At 50.5% G+C, this 14,995-nt stretch overlaps 1 protein-coding gene and 1 long non-coding RNA gene across 2 annotated transcripts in view; both read right to left on the bottom strand.

Moving 5' to 3' along the window:
- Nucleotides 1-504: 504 nt before the first annotated feature.
- rd3 (retinal degeneration 3, GUCY2D regulator) lies at nucleotides 505-3,223 on the bottom strand. The gene is made up of 2 exons (XM_035421260.1): nucleotides 2,866-3,223; nucleotides 505-1,578 (listed from the first exon to the last, which is right to left on the bottom strand). The coding sequence occupies exons 1-2, from the start codon at nucleotides 3,153-3,155 to the stop codon at nucleotides 1,266-1,268; spliced, it is 603 nt and encodes a 200-aa protein (XP_035277151.1). The 5' UTR covers nucleotides 3,156-3,223; the 3' UTR covers nucleotides 505-1,265.
- Nucleotides 3,224-7,199: 3,976 nt separating this feature from the next.
- LOC118229493 overlaps nucleotides 7,200-14,995 on the bottom strand; it is an 11,749-nt gene continuing 3,953 nt past the window's right edge. The window contains exons 2-3 of the long non-coding RNA XR_004765683.1: nucleotides 7,847-7,884; nucleotides 7,200-7,543 (exon numbers count right to left, since the gene is read on the bottom strand). This is a non-coding gene — a long non-coding RNA (uncharacterized LOC118229493). The remainder of the gene's footprint in view (nucleotides 7,544-7,846; nucleotides 7,885-14,995) is intronic.

Genomic DNA, 14,995 nt, shown 5'->3' with positions numbered 1-14,995 from the left:
TTTCATCCATTCAGATAAGAGGATGCTGTGGTTACTGCTGTAAAATGTGCTATACAATTTAAATGGATTAGATTTTGATACAAATGGTTAAAGGTGTATTTTCCTATCAAAGGTATTACCTAGCAGGGAACTGATAAGGTTTAAAAAGGTTGTTAGGAAATCTGTAATTACACGGGAAATTAAATCTCTTTCAACCGTTTAGACTGTCCTGCCCAAGTGGCTCACCGAAACCATGACAGTCGTAACGTTTACCTTGACCTGCAAAAACGTGTGCAGTTTCACATTAAACTCCCACATAATCAACTTCTCTGGGACGGAGGGAGGTTGATCATGGGTGAATGAACTGGTAAAAATCTAAATAATTCGCAAAAACGTACTAATTCAACAGACTTTTAAAAGGCTTATGACCTAAATATTTGATCACTTTTTCCTCACTGGTTACAATATAGAATATTATTTTTTAACATAAAAACTATTATAACATGACCATAGAGCAACAATGAATCAAATCATTAAAACAAATTAATTTAATTCAATAGTTGGCAAATTTTCAGAATAAGCCATTTTGAAATGCAATTAACAGGTAATAGGCTGTAGGCTGTCCCAGTATGAGGTGAATTAGTTCTGTCCTAAGATGGGGCACATCAGAAATTTGGAATTAAAGAAATATATTAATTCTTGTTTTATAGTGTCTAAAAATCAGTCACATCCTATATCACATTCCAATAGTCCTAGCTTGCACCAAGAACACAAATATAGAGGCAATATTAAAAATATACGCACATATGAATGTCCTGAACTTGTGTAAAAGTTGCCACTTCCCCAGGTTGTCAGTCTGGTTTAGAAATTGATATCAATATTTAGATGAAGGCGTCAGATAATTGCTTATTGCAGGAGTTTACTGTTACTGACTTTTTGACCCATAATTCTCAAAACGTCAGTTAAATACCCAGCATAGTTTGTAGTTCATCAAAAAAGTATAAAGTACAAAGTTAAAGGCTTATACAGACCTGTACATTAAACAGAGAGAGAGAGAGACCCTCAGAGAAACTGTAAGAGGAGCCCCCCCGCCCATGTCTCTCTCTCTCTCTCTCTCTCTCTCTCTGCAGCCTCTTGAACTGATGTTCCCCTCTACCCTCAATGCTTCAGAACATTCCCTCCATCCCTGACATTCCGGAACATTCCCTCCATCCCTGACATTCCGGAACATTCCCTCCATCCCTGACATTCCGGAACATTGCCTCCATCCCTCAGAATTCTGGCGCTCAGAGAGCCTTGCTGGTGCGGAATTCGGGCATGCTCCACACTCGCTTGGCCCTCTCGGCCCTGCTCAGGCCCCGCTCCACGTCCTCGGACACGGTCTTCACCTCCCCGTCCGTCGCGAAGGGGTTGATGCGCACGCGGGACCGGAAGGTCATGAGGGAGGTGCTCACAGAGCGCCGGCTGCTCCACTGGCGGGACAGCCGCTTGGCCTCCTCCTCCTCCTTCATCCGCTCCAGCACCTCCCCCAGCACCGAGCGGAACAGCCCCGCCACCTCCGCCACCTCCGGCTCGTTCTCCAGCACCACCTGCCGGAACCTGGGGGGGGGGGGGGGAGATTTTGCCAAAAATATCCCCAATTGAACAGCACACCTGATGCAGATAAGCTACTCTTCTTATTAGGGGAAAAGACAGACTGCACCAGACCAGCAGCACAATCTGTCTTCTCTTGTCACACAATGAGTGACCCTGTCATGCACACAAACACACACACACACAGCACACGCATGTACAAGCTTACACGCAAGCATGCACACACAACGCAGTCAGACGCAGATACATACACACACACACACACACACACACACACACCTACCATTATGTACAGTCATTTTTGTTATAGGAATTTTTTTCTATCATCCATATTATACATAAGTTCTATTATGTAACCTGCTTTGGCAACACAAATGCCTATATTTTTCATGCCAAAAAAGCAGTTAAAATTAGAAAAACTGGAGAGAGAGAGAGGGAGAGTAGAAGACAGAGAGGGAGAGAGAGAGAGAGTGGGAGAGAGAGAGTGAGAGAGAGGTGACCTCATGACCCCTCATGTACTGTCTTGCAGACGAACCCCACTCCCTTGTCCCACCCCCAACCAACTGCTCACCCAGCTCCATGGCAACACTGACATCACAGTGAGGGCGGGGCTTATTCTGTGAGTGACCTCCGGCCCCTATACCAACAGCTCTGAGAACGAGGCCGAGCAGAGGAGGAAGGGATGAGGGAGAGGGAGGAAGAGAAAGATGGGGAGCGAGAGATAGAGAGGGGGAGAGAGAGAGGGGGGAGGAGAAAGATGGGGAGAGAGAGAGATAGAGGGGCAGAGAGCACTAACAGCTCCACAGTACAGGGTTGAGTGAATGCAGTTCTCTGTAAGAGGGTGTGTGTATAGTGTGTGTGTGAGTGTATGTGTGGGTTTGTGTGTGTGCAGGTGTGTGTGTGTGTATGTGTGTGAGTGTGGGTGTATGTGTGCGCAGGTGTGTTGTGTGTATGTGAGTGTATGTGTGGGTGTGTGTGTGTGTATGTGAGTGTATGTGTGGGTGTGTGTGTGCGCAGGTGTGTGTGTGTGTGTGTGTGTATGAGTGTGTGTGTGTGTACAGGTGTGTGTGTGTATGTGTATGAGTGTGTGTGCGAGCGCAGGTGTGTGTGTGTGCGTGCGCAGGTGTGTGTGTGTGTGTGTGTGTATGTGTATGAGTGTGTGTGCGTGCGCAGGTGTGTGTGTGTATATGTGAGTGTATGTGTGGGTGTGTGTGTGCGCAGGTGTGTGTGTGTGTGTGTGTGTGTGTGTATGAGTGTGTGTGCGTGCGCAGGTGTGTGTACAGGTGTGTGTACCTGAGGATGGCGGTGCCGCAGTATGACGGGTGTATCTTGGCGCAGAGCTCCTCCAGGGCGAGCCTGTCCCCCACGCTGAGCTCGTAGGTGCAGCGGGGCAGGCTGGCCAGCCAGCTGTAGTCCACGCCGGTCTGCAGGCGGCGGAACTCGCTGTCCCGCTCCCTCTGGCTCCGCTCCGCCTCCTTCAGCTGCCAGCCCAGCTCCACCATCAGCGTGTCCGTCACCACCTCCGCCGCGCTGCGCTGGGGGCTGCGCTGGAACGGCTCGCCCCAGCCGAACCAGGACGCCATGCTCCGCCTCTCCCTCTGCTCCGCCTCCTGCTCCGCCTCCTCTCCCTCTGCTCCGCCTCCTGCTCCGCCCCTCCCTCTGCTCCGCCTCCTGCTCCGCCTCTCCCTCTGCTCCGCCCCTCCCTCTGCTCCGCCTCCTGCTCCGCCTCTCCCTCTGCTCCGCCTCCTGCTCCGCCTCCTCTCCCTCTGCTCCGCCTCCTGCTCCACCTCTCCTCCTCTCTGCCTCTGCTCGTCCTCCTGCCCAGAACCAGAACAGTTAGAAACAGTTAGAAACCCTAACAGACTACAACCTTTACCCCGCTCCTAACGGCCTACGACCTTCAGTCTGTTTCCAACGGCCTGCCCAAGAGTGTTTGGATGAGATCACAATTTTTAGGCTGCATGAAGCATGTAAAAGACAAAGAAAACGTTTTATCTCAGTGATAAAAGCATCTGTGTGTGTGTGTGTGTGTATGTGTGTGTGTGTGCGTGTGTGTGTGTGTGCACGTATGGGTGTGTGTGTGTGTGCGTGCGCAAATTATCTCTCGTTATGTGCAGGTCAAGACCGGGACTGATGGCGAGTTTAAACGTTGAAGACGCACTGCACCGCCCGGCCAGGTCAGCGAGCGTCCTGATGACTCAGACAAGCCCGAGCGATCTGTCGTTATGTGCAGGGTCTCCCACATCTCCACGTCGGTTAGGACTAAGTAGTGCGCCCCACGCGTAAGACTGAGTCAGGCAGCTCCACCCCCACATGGTGACCCCCGCTGCCCTTTACCCACACACCCCTGGGGGGCAGGGAGAGGCGTCACCGTGGCAACAGCCAATTAAAACAGCCTCAAAGCCTCGCTCCTAATTTTCGGTTGTGTACAGGTGCTTGCCTGGATAATGAGCTCTAACGGTGATGAGTGCATTGGGGTAGAATCAGATCCACCCCCCCCCCCCTCCCCCGGGACGCCCTGTCCCTCTCAGCTCTGAGAAATCCATTTTCATTGTGTTGGCTGTTTTCATTTGTGTTTTTTTTTTTGTTTTGTTTTGTTTTGTTTTGTTTTGAAAAACAGGTGTTCTGTGGTCACAGAATGAACTGAAAACATGAACATAGCGCAGCCAAATCCAGTTAATGATATGATTTATGATGAGCATTTATCATAACTGCCACTGATTAATACGGTTATGCAAGGAAAAACATGGCAGTAACGGTCACCTTGCATGTCTGTGCCTGAGTCACATGGTTCTGGGGGAAGTGGGTGGGGTTTCTCGATTCAAAAATCAGGAAGTAAACCAATCCAATCACATGACAGCAAGAAAGCATCCCTCACTTGGAGAGTGTGTGGAAATGGAACCCAACTTTATTTTTTTCATCCCAAAAAGACTACATTTGGAGAGAAGGGGTGTCCTGTTACTCTTTTAATGAGTATTGTTCTTCGTACTCATAGAGAACAAAAATCCCACCATTTCCATGATGCTTCTTCATTTCCCAGTTATCTAACAGAAGCACCCTGAGCAGAGCAAACCGCACTCTTCCTCACTCCATGCTCTCCTGCAAGCGCCTGCCAATCACACCAACCGGATGACATCACAGACGGGATGACATTTAAAATTATGTTCAATTTTTTTATTTCTGTTTTTTATACCATTTGAAAAGCATACTTTTCTTTTTTTGTGAACTATAAATATTGCATTTTTTTAAAAAGCACTGTGTACATTAAAAAAATCTTTATTAAAATCTATATTTTAACTACTAACGGCACATGGGTTCACTTTACTCACTTCTTTTTTAACTCTCAAAGGAAGACCTTTCCACTCACATTCTCCCCGTGGCTCATAGTTATGTAAACAGCCAGTGGTTAAACAGTTCTGCTCGCTGCATTCTGCAGTCACACTGTCTCACTCACCACAAAGTGCACCAGCCCCGTGAGGGAACTCACATATCCGCTGTTTGAAATGTCATTTCAGTATTACAGCTCAGGACTTAGTTTGTCCTGCTTTTAAACGCTGTAATGCTGGAGCACCATGCGCGGCTAACTCAGCTGTGCGTCTGACCCAACAGAACAGCGCTAGCTTCCGTCCGTCTGTTTAAACACTGCAGCGGCTCTATCTCTCTGTCGTGGGCTACACATCCGTTACAGGATTTTAAATTATCGAAACATTTTACATACACAACCTCCTCCCACAGATACGCACACACACACCTAAACCTCTATGTTTTAGAATTTTATCTTATAATTATATACACTTTATATTTTATAATACTTCAGCTGTATGGACAGATTTGGGAAATAGTCAGTAATCAGACACGGAAGTAACAGGTGTTAAATCAGAACTAAGCCACCCAAAGACTGACAATGTAAAGAAAGTGCTCCCCTGGAGCTTACCTGTGTTTTCGGGGGTCCTGCCTCAGCGTGGGGCAAGAGGGTTAGGGTGGGGGTCCGTGGGGGTCCCAAACGCGGCTGCAGCAGAGCAGAGACACGGGGCGCTGGGAGCTTCTCCCAAATCGCTCTGAGCTTGTGTAAGCCCCACAGGTACTGCCCGTCAGTCTTATAGCACAAACTCTCTCTCTCTTTCTCTCTCTCCTCTCCCTCTCTGTCTCTCTCTATCTCTCCTCTCTGTCTCTCTCTCTTCATCTCTATCTCTATCGCTCTCCCTCCCCCCCCCCTCGCTCGCCCATCTGCAGGTACCACCCCAGCCCACAGCCCGATGAAGACCTTGTTGCCTCATTAAGATTCGTGGTTGCCATGGCGATGATTCTAAGCTTGTTTGTCCACAATAAGCCTTATCAGCTGAGAGGGACTGAGAGAGAGGGAGGGTAAGAGAGAGAGGAGTGAAAGAGAGAGAGAGAGAGAGAGAGAGAGGGTAAGAGAGAGAGGAGTGAAGAGAGAGAGAGAGCGAGAGAGAGACAGAGAGCTTGCAGAATGAGGTGGGCAGGCATGAGTAGGTATCTTTAGCATGGGTTCACTGCAGGGGGTGTGGGGGGGGTGCATTTCCTCTGACCCGGGCACAGTATTCTCTCACACCAAGTGCACAGACAGACAGACAGATGGACCGAGCACAGGTGGACAGATGGACAGGTGAGATTCTCTCCTAATCTGCACTAATCCCAGCTTTAATACTGAGGTCACCTCTCAGAGACCACAACACGCCGACCTGCTCCACGTGGCCAGAGTGGCCATAACTTACACACAGCCCAGCGGCTGGCCAGGGTCTCACTGTCCGATTGGTCCGTCCTCATGGCCATGTCATAAAGGACCTCACTGTCCGATTGGTTTGTCCTCATAGCGATGTCACAAAGGCTGGCCAGGGTCTCACTGTCCGATTGGTCCGTCCTCATTGCGATGTCACAAAGGGCCTCACAGTCTGATTGCACTGTCCTGATGGTGATGTCACAAAAGCTGGCCAGGGCCTCAGTATCTGATTGGTCAACTGAGACACTGGGTGGGGGTCTAAAACAGACAATTTCTTCCTGAAAAGCAAACTGACAGCATGCAGTGTGTAGCTGGTAATTCATGCGTAATGCGCATCCTAATGTGATTCCCCAGAGTAAGACCGTTCCCTGCTGGGGGAACAGGACAGCAGACCTGTCATAAGCTGCCGTATCTGCTGATATTGCGGCTGACTGATCTTTGCTTCAAGGGACATTAAAACATCGTTATTGGAACATAATGGGAGGAAACTGGCCCAGGCGTACTCTCTGTCTGTAGTTTGTTTTGCTTTTGTGATCAACGTTTCCCTTTAATGCAGTCAGTAGCTCCCGGCTCACACAGCTGAGCGAAGCATCCAGCGCCGTAAATTAACCCTCACAATGCCGTGGGCTGACGTCAGTACCTGACCATGACCAGCAGATGGCGCATGTTCCCCTGCACTCATCGCACAACAGCGCCTCCTCTGGACAAACAGGAAGCTGCAGCCAGCCTGTGCTTCCCTGCCTGTCCTGGATGGAGGACTCAGAAAGAGCGACCTGGCAGACGAGATCGGCTGAATGCCTCTGTGGCGGGGCGGGGGGGGGGTGGGGGGGCGTGGGGGGGGGGGGGGGGTGGGGGGGGTGGGGGATCGGGTGGGGGGAGGGGGGCATCAGTGCGTGAGAGAGGACATCCAAAACATCAGCAGGTGATGTAAACTGGGAGGAACATTTCACAGCTAAAATCCAAAGCAAAGCGCTGTGAGAGTGCTTTCAGCTGTGCGGCGTGTTTTCCATTAAAACAGCTTCATCAGAGGAGTGTAAACACGCCTCCGCTCCTACACTCCTCCCCCTTCCCAGCAGGCATCTGGGTGAAAAGAACTGGCCGCAGACCGTCAGAATCTCCACGGCAACACAGGTTTGTCTTCAATCAGTCCATTCCGCCTCTTTCAGCTTTTAAAAGGGTCTTACGCATCATGCAGTAACAAGCACACGCTTCCTGCTTTTATTCTGTCCACTGGAACAGACAGAGAGAGAGAGTATGTACACTTTGGCAATATCTACAAATGTATTTCATGCCAATAAAGCATTTTGAATTTAAATTTGAGGGGGGGGGGGAGAGGATCAGAAAGAGAGAGGGGGGAGGGAGAAGGTGAGAAAGAGAGGGAAAATAAAGAGGGAGAGAGAGAGAAAGAGGGAGGGAGAGGGAGAGAAAGAATGAGGGAGGGAGGGAGAGAGAGAGAGAGGGAGGGAAATGAAGGGAGAGAGAGAAAGAGGGAGGGAGAGGGAAACAGAGAGAGAGAGAGAACAAATAGCTGACCTTGCTCTTGTACCTCATTCCTGTATCTTGTTCAGAACCTGTCAATATGTAAAACATAATAATATAAGAAAATAAGAAAGAGAGGGTGAAGAGTGTGTACTGAGCATGCTCAGTGCCAGTGGCAGATCAGCTCCCACACAGCATGGCAGTGGTTACGGGTTCAAATCCCCACAGCGTGCAGTACGTGGGGGGGGCATGCATACGGATACGGAGACCGCTGCTGGTACCAGCGCCTCCCACTCACACCTCCTCCAGCAGGGCTCTGCTGAGGCTCAGAGACAAACACCAATCAGCAGCAAAACAAACTGAGCCAAACTGAGCCAAACTGAGTCAAACTGAGCCAAACTGAGCTAAACTGAGCCAATCACACGCTCAGCTCCGAGCCTCAGTACGAGCACCAGGCAGTAAACTCCGCCCAAAAGCAGCACGCGTCGCACTGGCAGAGCCCCACGGTGGAGCCCCACGGCGGAGCCCCACGGTGGAGCCCCACAGCGGAGCCCCACGGCAGAGCCCCACGGTGGAGCCACACGGTGGAGCCCCACAGCGGAGCCCCACGGCAGAGCCCCACGGCAGAGCCCCACGGTGGAGCCACAGCACCCTGGGGGGTTCAAGCCTGGGCCTGACAGAGCACGGACCCCCCAGGGGGGAACACTCTCACACACCCCCCCTCCCCACAACACTGTCACACACGCCCAGATCACACGGCCCGACCCCTCCCCCCCGTACAACACTCTCACACACGCCCAGATCACACGGCCCGACCCCCCCACCCCCCACCCCCACCCCCCCCCACACAACACCCTCACACACGCCCACATCACACGGACCCCCCCCCCCCCCCCCCCCCCCTTACAACGCTCTCCTACACACCCAGATCACACGGCCCGACCCCCTCCCCCCCAGGGGAGAACACTCTCACACCCCGCCCCCCCCCCCCCCCCCCACTTCTTCACATCTTTACATATCATCACCTTCTTTTCTTCACTGCTTGCTTCTTAACAGTCATAAAGACCCAAACAATACACATGCTCTGCTATTAAGCCTATTTTATTCAATTGAGATCTTTAAAGTTACAAACACAGCTCTTCTACTGCTCTCTAGTGGACGAGTTGGTTTTGGTTTTTTGGAGATGGTGACGCTCATATTAGCCACATGGTGATTTATGTTTTAACCAATCAGTGGTGAGTGTTTTCAGTGATCTGCCAATCAGGAGCGAAAGGGCAGCACCAGAGCAGAGGCAGTGTTAGACCTACACCTGTTTATAAATGACATACTTTTCATTATATTCCACCGCTAAATTTGGATAGAGTAAGTGCACGTCTTTATCTTGTGGCTTAATTAACATGCAAAATGCAAGCAATTGCACGAGGTCCTTAATATCAGCAGCCAGATGGATGTAAATATCACATCCCCGGGGCTTACTTCTGCTTCGTGTGGTTCTCTACTGTTGCTTTTTGTTGCACAGTACACTGCAGTACACAGCATCTCCATTAGGGGAAAACTGCAAGTACACTCTACACCACTAGGTGGGGCTGTTTCATCACTTTCACAACTTCAGTGACAGAAGCAGCTTTGCGGTCTCAGAGTCCTTTCAGTGTGTACAAGCATGTGAAGCATACAGGTGGTGAATAAGTGTGCAATCTGGCTGCAAAAAGACAAATCAAAAACCTAGTTTTTAAACCTAACCTTTATTTTATTTAAAGCTAACAGACTGCAAGCGTGTAGTTTTCAGTTCCCTGAACTGGAACGCTCTGCTCCAGGTTACTAATCTGCAGAAACCCAAGGGGAGCAACACAGAGTCAGTCCCCAGTAGCATCATCAACCGTCCTTCTAATGGGACAGTGATGTCACTACTGAATGTGTAACCAAGGCAATACAATGCTGACGATCGAGACAGACCGGGGGGGGGGGGGGGGGGGGGGGGGGGGTCAGTCCGGCCTCTCCAAAGCGCTCCACTGCCAAACGGCAACGAGCCAAACACACAAAAAACACACAAACCCTCCAAAAGCTTCCTCTTCATCACTGTGAGACACAAACATTAACACTACAGCGGAACACTACAGCGTACCATTCCAAGAGCCCTGATCGACAGGGGCCCTCAAAAAATAGAAATATAAGACGACAGGATTTTCTGGGGTGGTGGGGCTTTTTCAGGGGGCCCAAATTCCCTGGTGGCACCCATGCATGTAAAGTCATATTAACATGCAAATACTACAATAATACTAATATATCATTCATACCAAAACTACACTAATACAGAAACTACACTACTATATCACTAATACTAAAACTACTCTAATACAGGCACATACAAAAACTACACAAATACAGCACTAATAACAAAACTACACTAATACTAATACAGCACTAATACTAAAACTAAATTAATACAGCAATGCAGACACGAAAAGAAGCAGTTACACATAAAAAATGAGGCAACGATTTGCTTGAAATCAACTTGAAATCTGTGTTTGCGGTACAAGAACCGAACGACCCCACAACGCGGGACGGCTTGGATCAGTCAAGAATCTAATAGAAAGTGAAACGCTGGCTTCTGACTTTGAGGAAGTTTTTTGTGCTGATCACATGAACGGCGACCGAAACGTTACATCTGCTGACGCGCTGGTTCGCGTTGTTCCCGCTGCACGAGGTCAGCTGTGACAGCGTGTACTGGTCATCGCCCCGCATCGTCTAACCTGCTACATACAACACACGAATAAATAATACGGAGCGCGCGAGCGAAGTTTATACAGAGCGCGCGAGCGAAGTTAATACAAAGAGCGCGTCAGTCACCCTCGCGGACGGGTTGGACTTTCCCTTCTTTAGCATCGTACGAAAGTTCGTCAGCTGACAAGAGAGGGTGTTATTGCAGCATTTCATAAAAACGACGAAGAGAAACCGCTCAGAAGCGCAATAAAATAAAAACAGACGGAATTAAAACAGCTGATTTACAAAGATCTTTAGAACGTGCAAAACAAATGACTGGTTTGGTTGTTAGCTTTGCGTGCTAAAAGGTAAACGGTTTTGCGTGTGTTAAAGGGCTTAGTACATGGAGTCCTAAATATGGGGAAATTGTGTAATTAAGCATACATAGATAACATTAGCTTTAATTATACTTTTTATTTAAGTATAAAATAGTAGTCCAGATTTCAAGTGTACTTAAGCAAACCCCAAGATTCATAGATTGGCTTTTCATAAAACGTCCAAACACGCGGAAGCACAGCAGCATAGTTCTGTCTGTGGTGCGGAAATGTGCTGGGGTGGATGTGAGGCTGTTAGAGTGCTTAAATTAGAGCGTACTGCCAACCTGTCACTCATATGGCGGGGGGGGGGGGGGGTTATACTAAAATAAAACCAGAACATGGGATGTTCCTAGGTGGTAGGGCCCAATTTGAGATATTTCCAGTGGGCAGATTAACGGGGTGAGAGCGCTCAGCGGGCAGATTAGCGGGCAGATTAGCGGGGTGAGAGCGCTCAGCGGGCAGATTAGCGGGGTGAGAGCGCTCAGCGGGCAGATTAGTGGGGTGAGAGCGCTCAGCGGGCAGATCAGCGGGGTGAGAGCGCTCAGCGGGCAGCTTAGCGGGGTGAGAGCGCTCAGCGTGCAGATCAGCGGGGTGAGAGCGCTCAGCGGGGAGATTAGCCGGGTGAGAGCGCTCAGCGGGCCGATCAGCGGGGTGAGAGAGTTTAGCGGGCAGATTAGCGGGCAGATTAGCGAGGTGAGAGCGCTCAGCGGGCAGATTAGTGGGGTGAGAGCGCTCAGCGGGCAGATTAGCGGGCAGATTAGCGAGGTGAGAGCGCTCAGCGGGCAGATTAGTGGGGTGAGAGCGCTCAGCGGGCAGATTAGCGGGCAGATCAGCAGGGTGAGAGCGCTCAGCGGGCAGATTAGCGGGCAGATCAGCGGGGTGAGAGCGCTCAGCGGGCAGATTAGCGGGCAGATCAGCGGGGTGAGAGCGCTCAGCGGGCAGATCAGCGGGGTGAGAGCGCTCAGCGGGCAGATCAGCGGGGTGAGAGCGCTCAGCGGGCAGATTAGCGGGCAGATTAGCGGGGTGAGAGCGCTCAGCGGGCAGATCAGCGGGGTGAGAGCGCTCAGCGGGCAGATTAGTGGGGTGAGAGCGCTCAGCGGGCAGATTAGTGGGGTGAGAGCGCTCAGCGGGCAGATTAGTGGGGTGAGAGCGCTCAGCGGGCAGATTAGCGGGGTGTCGTCACGCTGAGGCTGTGATCCACGCGGTCGGAGTATAACCCGGTCGAAGTGTAACCCGGTCGGAGTGTAACCCGGTCGTCAGGCGCAGAGCGGGGCGAAATGTGCCGGGCCGTGTGCCAGGAGGAGCCGCGGCGTTCCTCCCTCCCTGCGGGCGGTTTCTAAAAAGAAGGCCTGTTATTCAGGAGCGTGCGCTGTCCCGCTGTCTCAGAGTTCAGCGAGTTGGCCGGTGGAGTGGAGCTGCAGTTCTGACCACACCCGCCCTTAGCAGTCACTCACAGGTAAACGCAGGTGTTACACTTCGACCGGGTTACACTTCGACCGGGTTATACTCCGACCGCGTGGATCACAGCCTCAGCGTGACGACACCCCGCTAATCTGCCCGCTGAGCGCTCTCACCCCACTAATCTGCCCGCTGAGCGCTCTCACCCCGCTGATCTGCCCGCTCTCACCCCACTAATCTGCCCGCTGAGCGCTCTCACCCCGCTGATCTGCCCGCTCTCACCCCGCTGATCTGCCGCAGGTGTTACACTTTTATTCACAAACTCAGCTCAGCGAGGTGGTATCAGCGATCGCAGAACTGTGTTTGTGAAGAAGAAAAATAAAATAATTCTGGCGTTTATTTGTTAGTCAAAGTTGCAGACACTGAGTGGATCCAGGCAAAGCAGCTGTACAGTACAGACAGAGGCAGACTCACTCTGACACAGGGGAGGCAAAACACCAAAACATTGGCTAAACCAATCAGATCACAGAGAACCAAACTTACAAAACTGCATTTCAGTCCAGGGACCGAATGTCATCCCCCACCCAAAATTAATGAGCGAATCAACGTAATAGCTGAAATGGTACCTGTACAACTTAGGTACCTGTGTATTATAACACAACACAGTTTAGGTACCTGTGCATTATAACACAACACAGTTTAGGTACCTGTGCATTATAACACAACACAGTTTAGCCCTTCTGACCATCACTGTATGCACACTATGCTTTATTTTATGAAAATATACACAGATAAATGTACTTCTAGGAGTTGTTAAAGTAATAAAAAAATTGTTTGGGGAATTGAAATGAAATGCATCTCTGAAATCATGTCCATTAATATTTAATATCGCCGTGACATCAGGTGTATGAATGTTTTGCCCTTTGCTTTATGGTTCCATCAGGACCATAAAATCAAATGAATACCCATGAACCCATTACACCCTACGCTCTAACTGAGAGAGGGGGGAGTGAGGGAGGGAGAGAGAAAGAGGAGGAGGGGAGAGAGAGAGGGAGGGGAGAGAGTAGAGAGAGATATTCAGTGATATGTTAATGGATAGTTAATCGATGTACAGACACTGCTAACCACGCCCCTTTATTAATATTCATGATATTGTGGAAGGCGGGAAGTTGGAGATTGCACATGACCTTATAAAACATCAGTTTGACATGAGAGTACAGTGGACAATTTACTATCTATTCAGAACATAGTTAATGCTACCACTGTCAACTCAGTATACTTTCAACATAGGGGCAAGGGTTTTGCCTACAAAAAAAAAAGGATCATGAACATGTGTGATCACATGCGTATGTGTGTGCGAGTGTGTGTGAGTTTGTGTGTGTGTGTGTGTGTGTGTGGATGTCCCTCTCTCTTGCATGTGCAAACCAGGTGTCTCATGCTGGTTGTCATGGGAATGCTTTCAGTCCGAAGCAGAAGGCCCTCAGCATCTGGATGAGACGGAGGATTGGAGTCGCGTTTCTGAAAATCGATTTCCTCGAGATTATGATGGCAACAGCGTGAAGGGAATTTACTGGCATGTCTGCTCACTGAGTGTGTGTACGGGGCGGGTGGGGGGTGAGTGTGTGTACGGGGGGGGTGGGGGGTGAGTGTGTGTACGGGGGGGGTGGGGGGTGAGTGTGTGTACGGGGGGGTTGGGGGTGAGTGTGTGTACGAGGGGGGTGGGGGGTGAGTGTGTGTACGGGGGGGGTAATCTATTACAAACTCGTGCGAGAGCAGGTCAAAGGAGAGTTAATTTAAAACGTGTCGCGTATTTCCAAACAGAAAGCGAAGAAATGATTAGTGCAGCAGCTCCACTCCGAACTCATAAGGAGAACCGCCACCGGGGGAAAGAACCACCTCACAGACTGTGAGCGTACGCGGTCTGTCACGATACACGCTAGTGACTGTGACTGTACGACTGTGACTGTGACTGTACGCTGGTCTCCTGTGACTGTACGACTGTGACTGTGACTGTGACTGTACGCTGGTCTCCTGTGACTGTGACTGTACGCTGGTCTCCTGTGACTGTACGACTGTGACTGTGACTGTACGCTGGTCTCCTGTGACTGTACGACTGTGACTGTGACTGTACGCTGGTCTCCTGTGACTGTACGACTGTGACTGTGACTGTACGCTGGTCTCCTGTGACTGTGACTGTACGCTGGTCTCCTGTGACTGTGACTGTACGACTGTGACTGTGACTGTACGACTGTGACTGTGACTGTACGCTGGTCTCCTGTGACTGTACGCTGGTCTCCTGTGACTGTGACTGTACGACTGTGTCTGTGACTGTACGACTGTGACTGTGACTGTACGCTGGTCTCCTGTGACTGTACGACTGTGACTGACTGTACGCTGGTCTCCTGTGACTGTGACTGTACGACTGTGACTGTGACTGTACGCTGGTCTCCTGTGACTGTACGACTGTGACTGTGACTGTACGCTGGTCTCCTGTGACTGTACGACTGTGACTGTACGCTGGTCTCCTGTGACTGTACGACTGTGACTGTACGCTGGTCTCCTGTGACTGTACGCTGGTCTCCTGTGACTGTACGCTGGTCTCCTGTGACTGTACGCTGGTCTCCTGTGACTGTACGCTGGTCTCCTGTGACTGTGCGCTGGTCTCCTGTGACTGTGCGCTGGTCTCCTGTGACTGTACGGCGGTGTCTCGCAGTACACAGCTTTAGTG

Source organism: Anguilla anguilla, chromosome 6 (assembly GCF_013347855.1).
Source record: "Anguilla anguilla isolate fAngAng1 chromosome 6, fAngAng1.pri, whole genome shotgun sequence".
NCBI lineage: Eukaryota > Metazoa > Chordata > Actinopteri > Anguilliformes > Anguillidae > Anguilla > Anguilla anguilla.
Note: the sequence above shows the minus strand (reverse complement) of the source record. Positions and strands in the feature narration are given on the sequence as shown.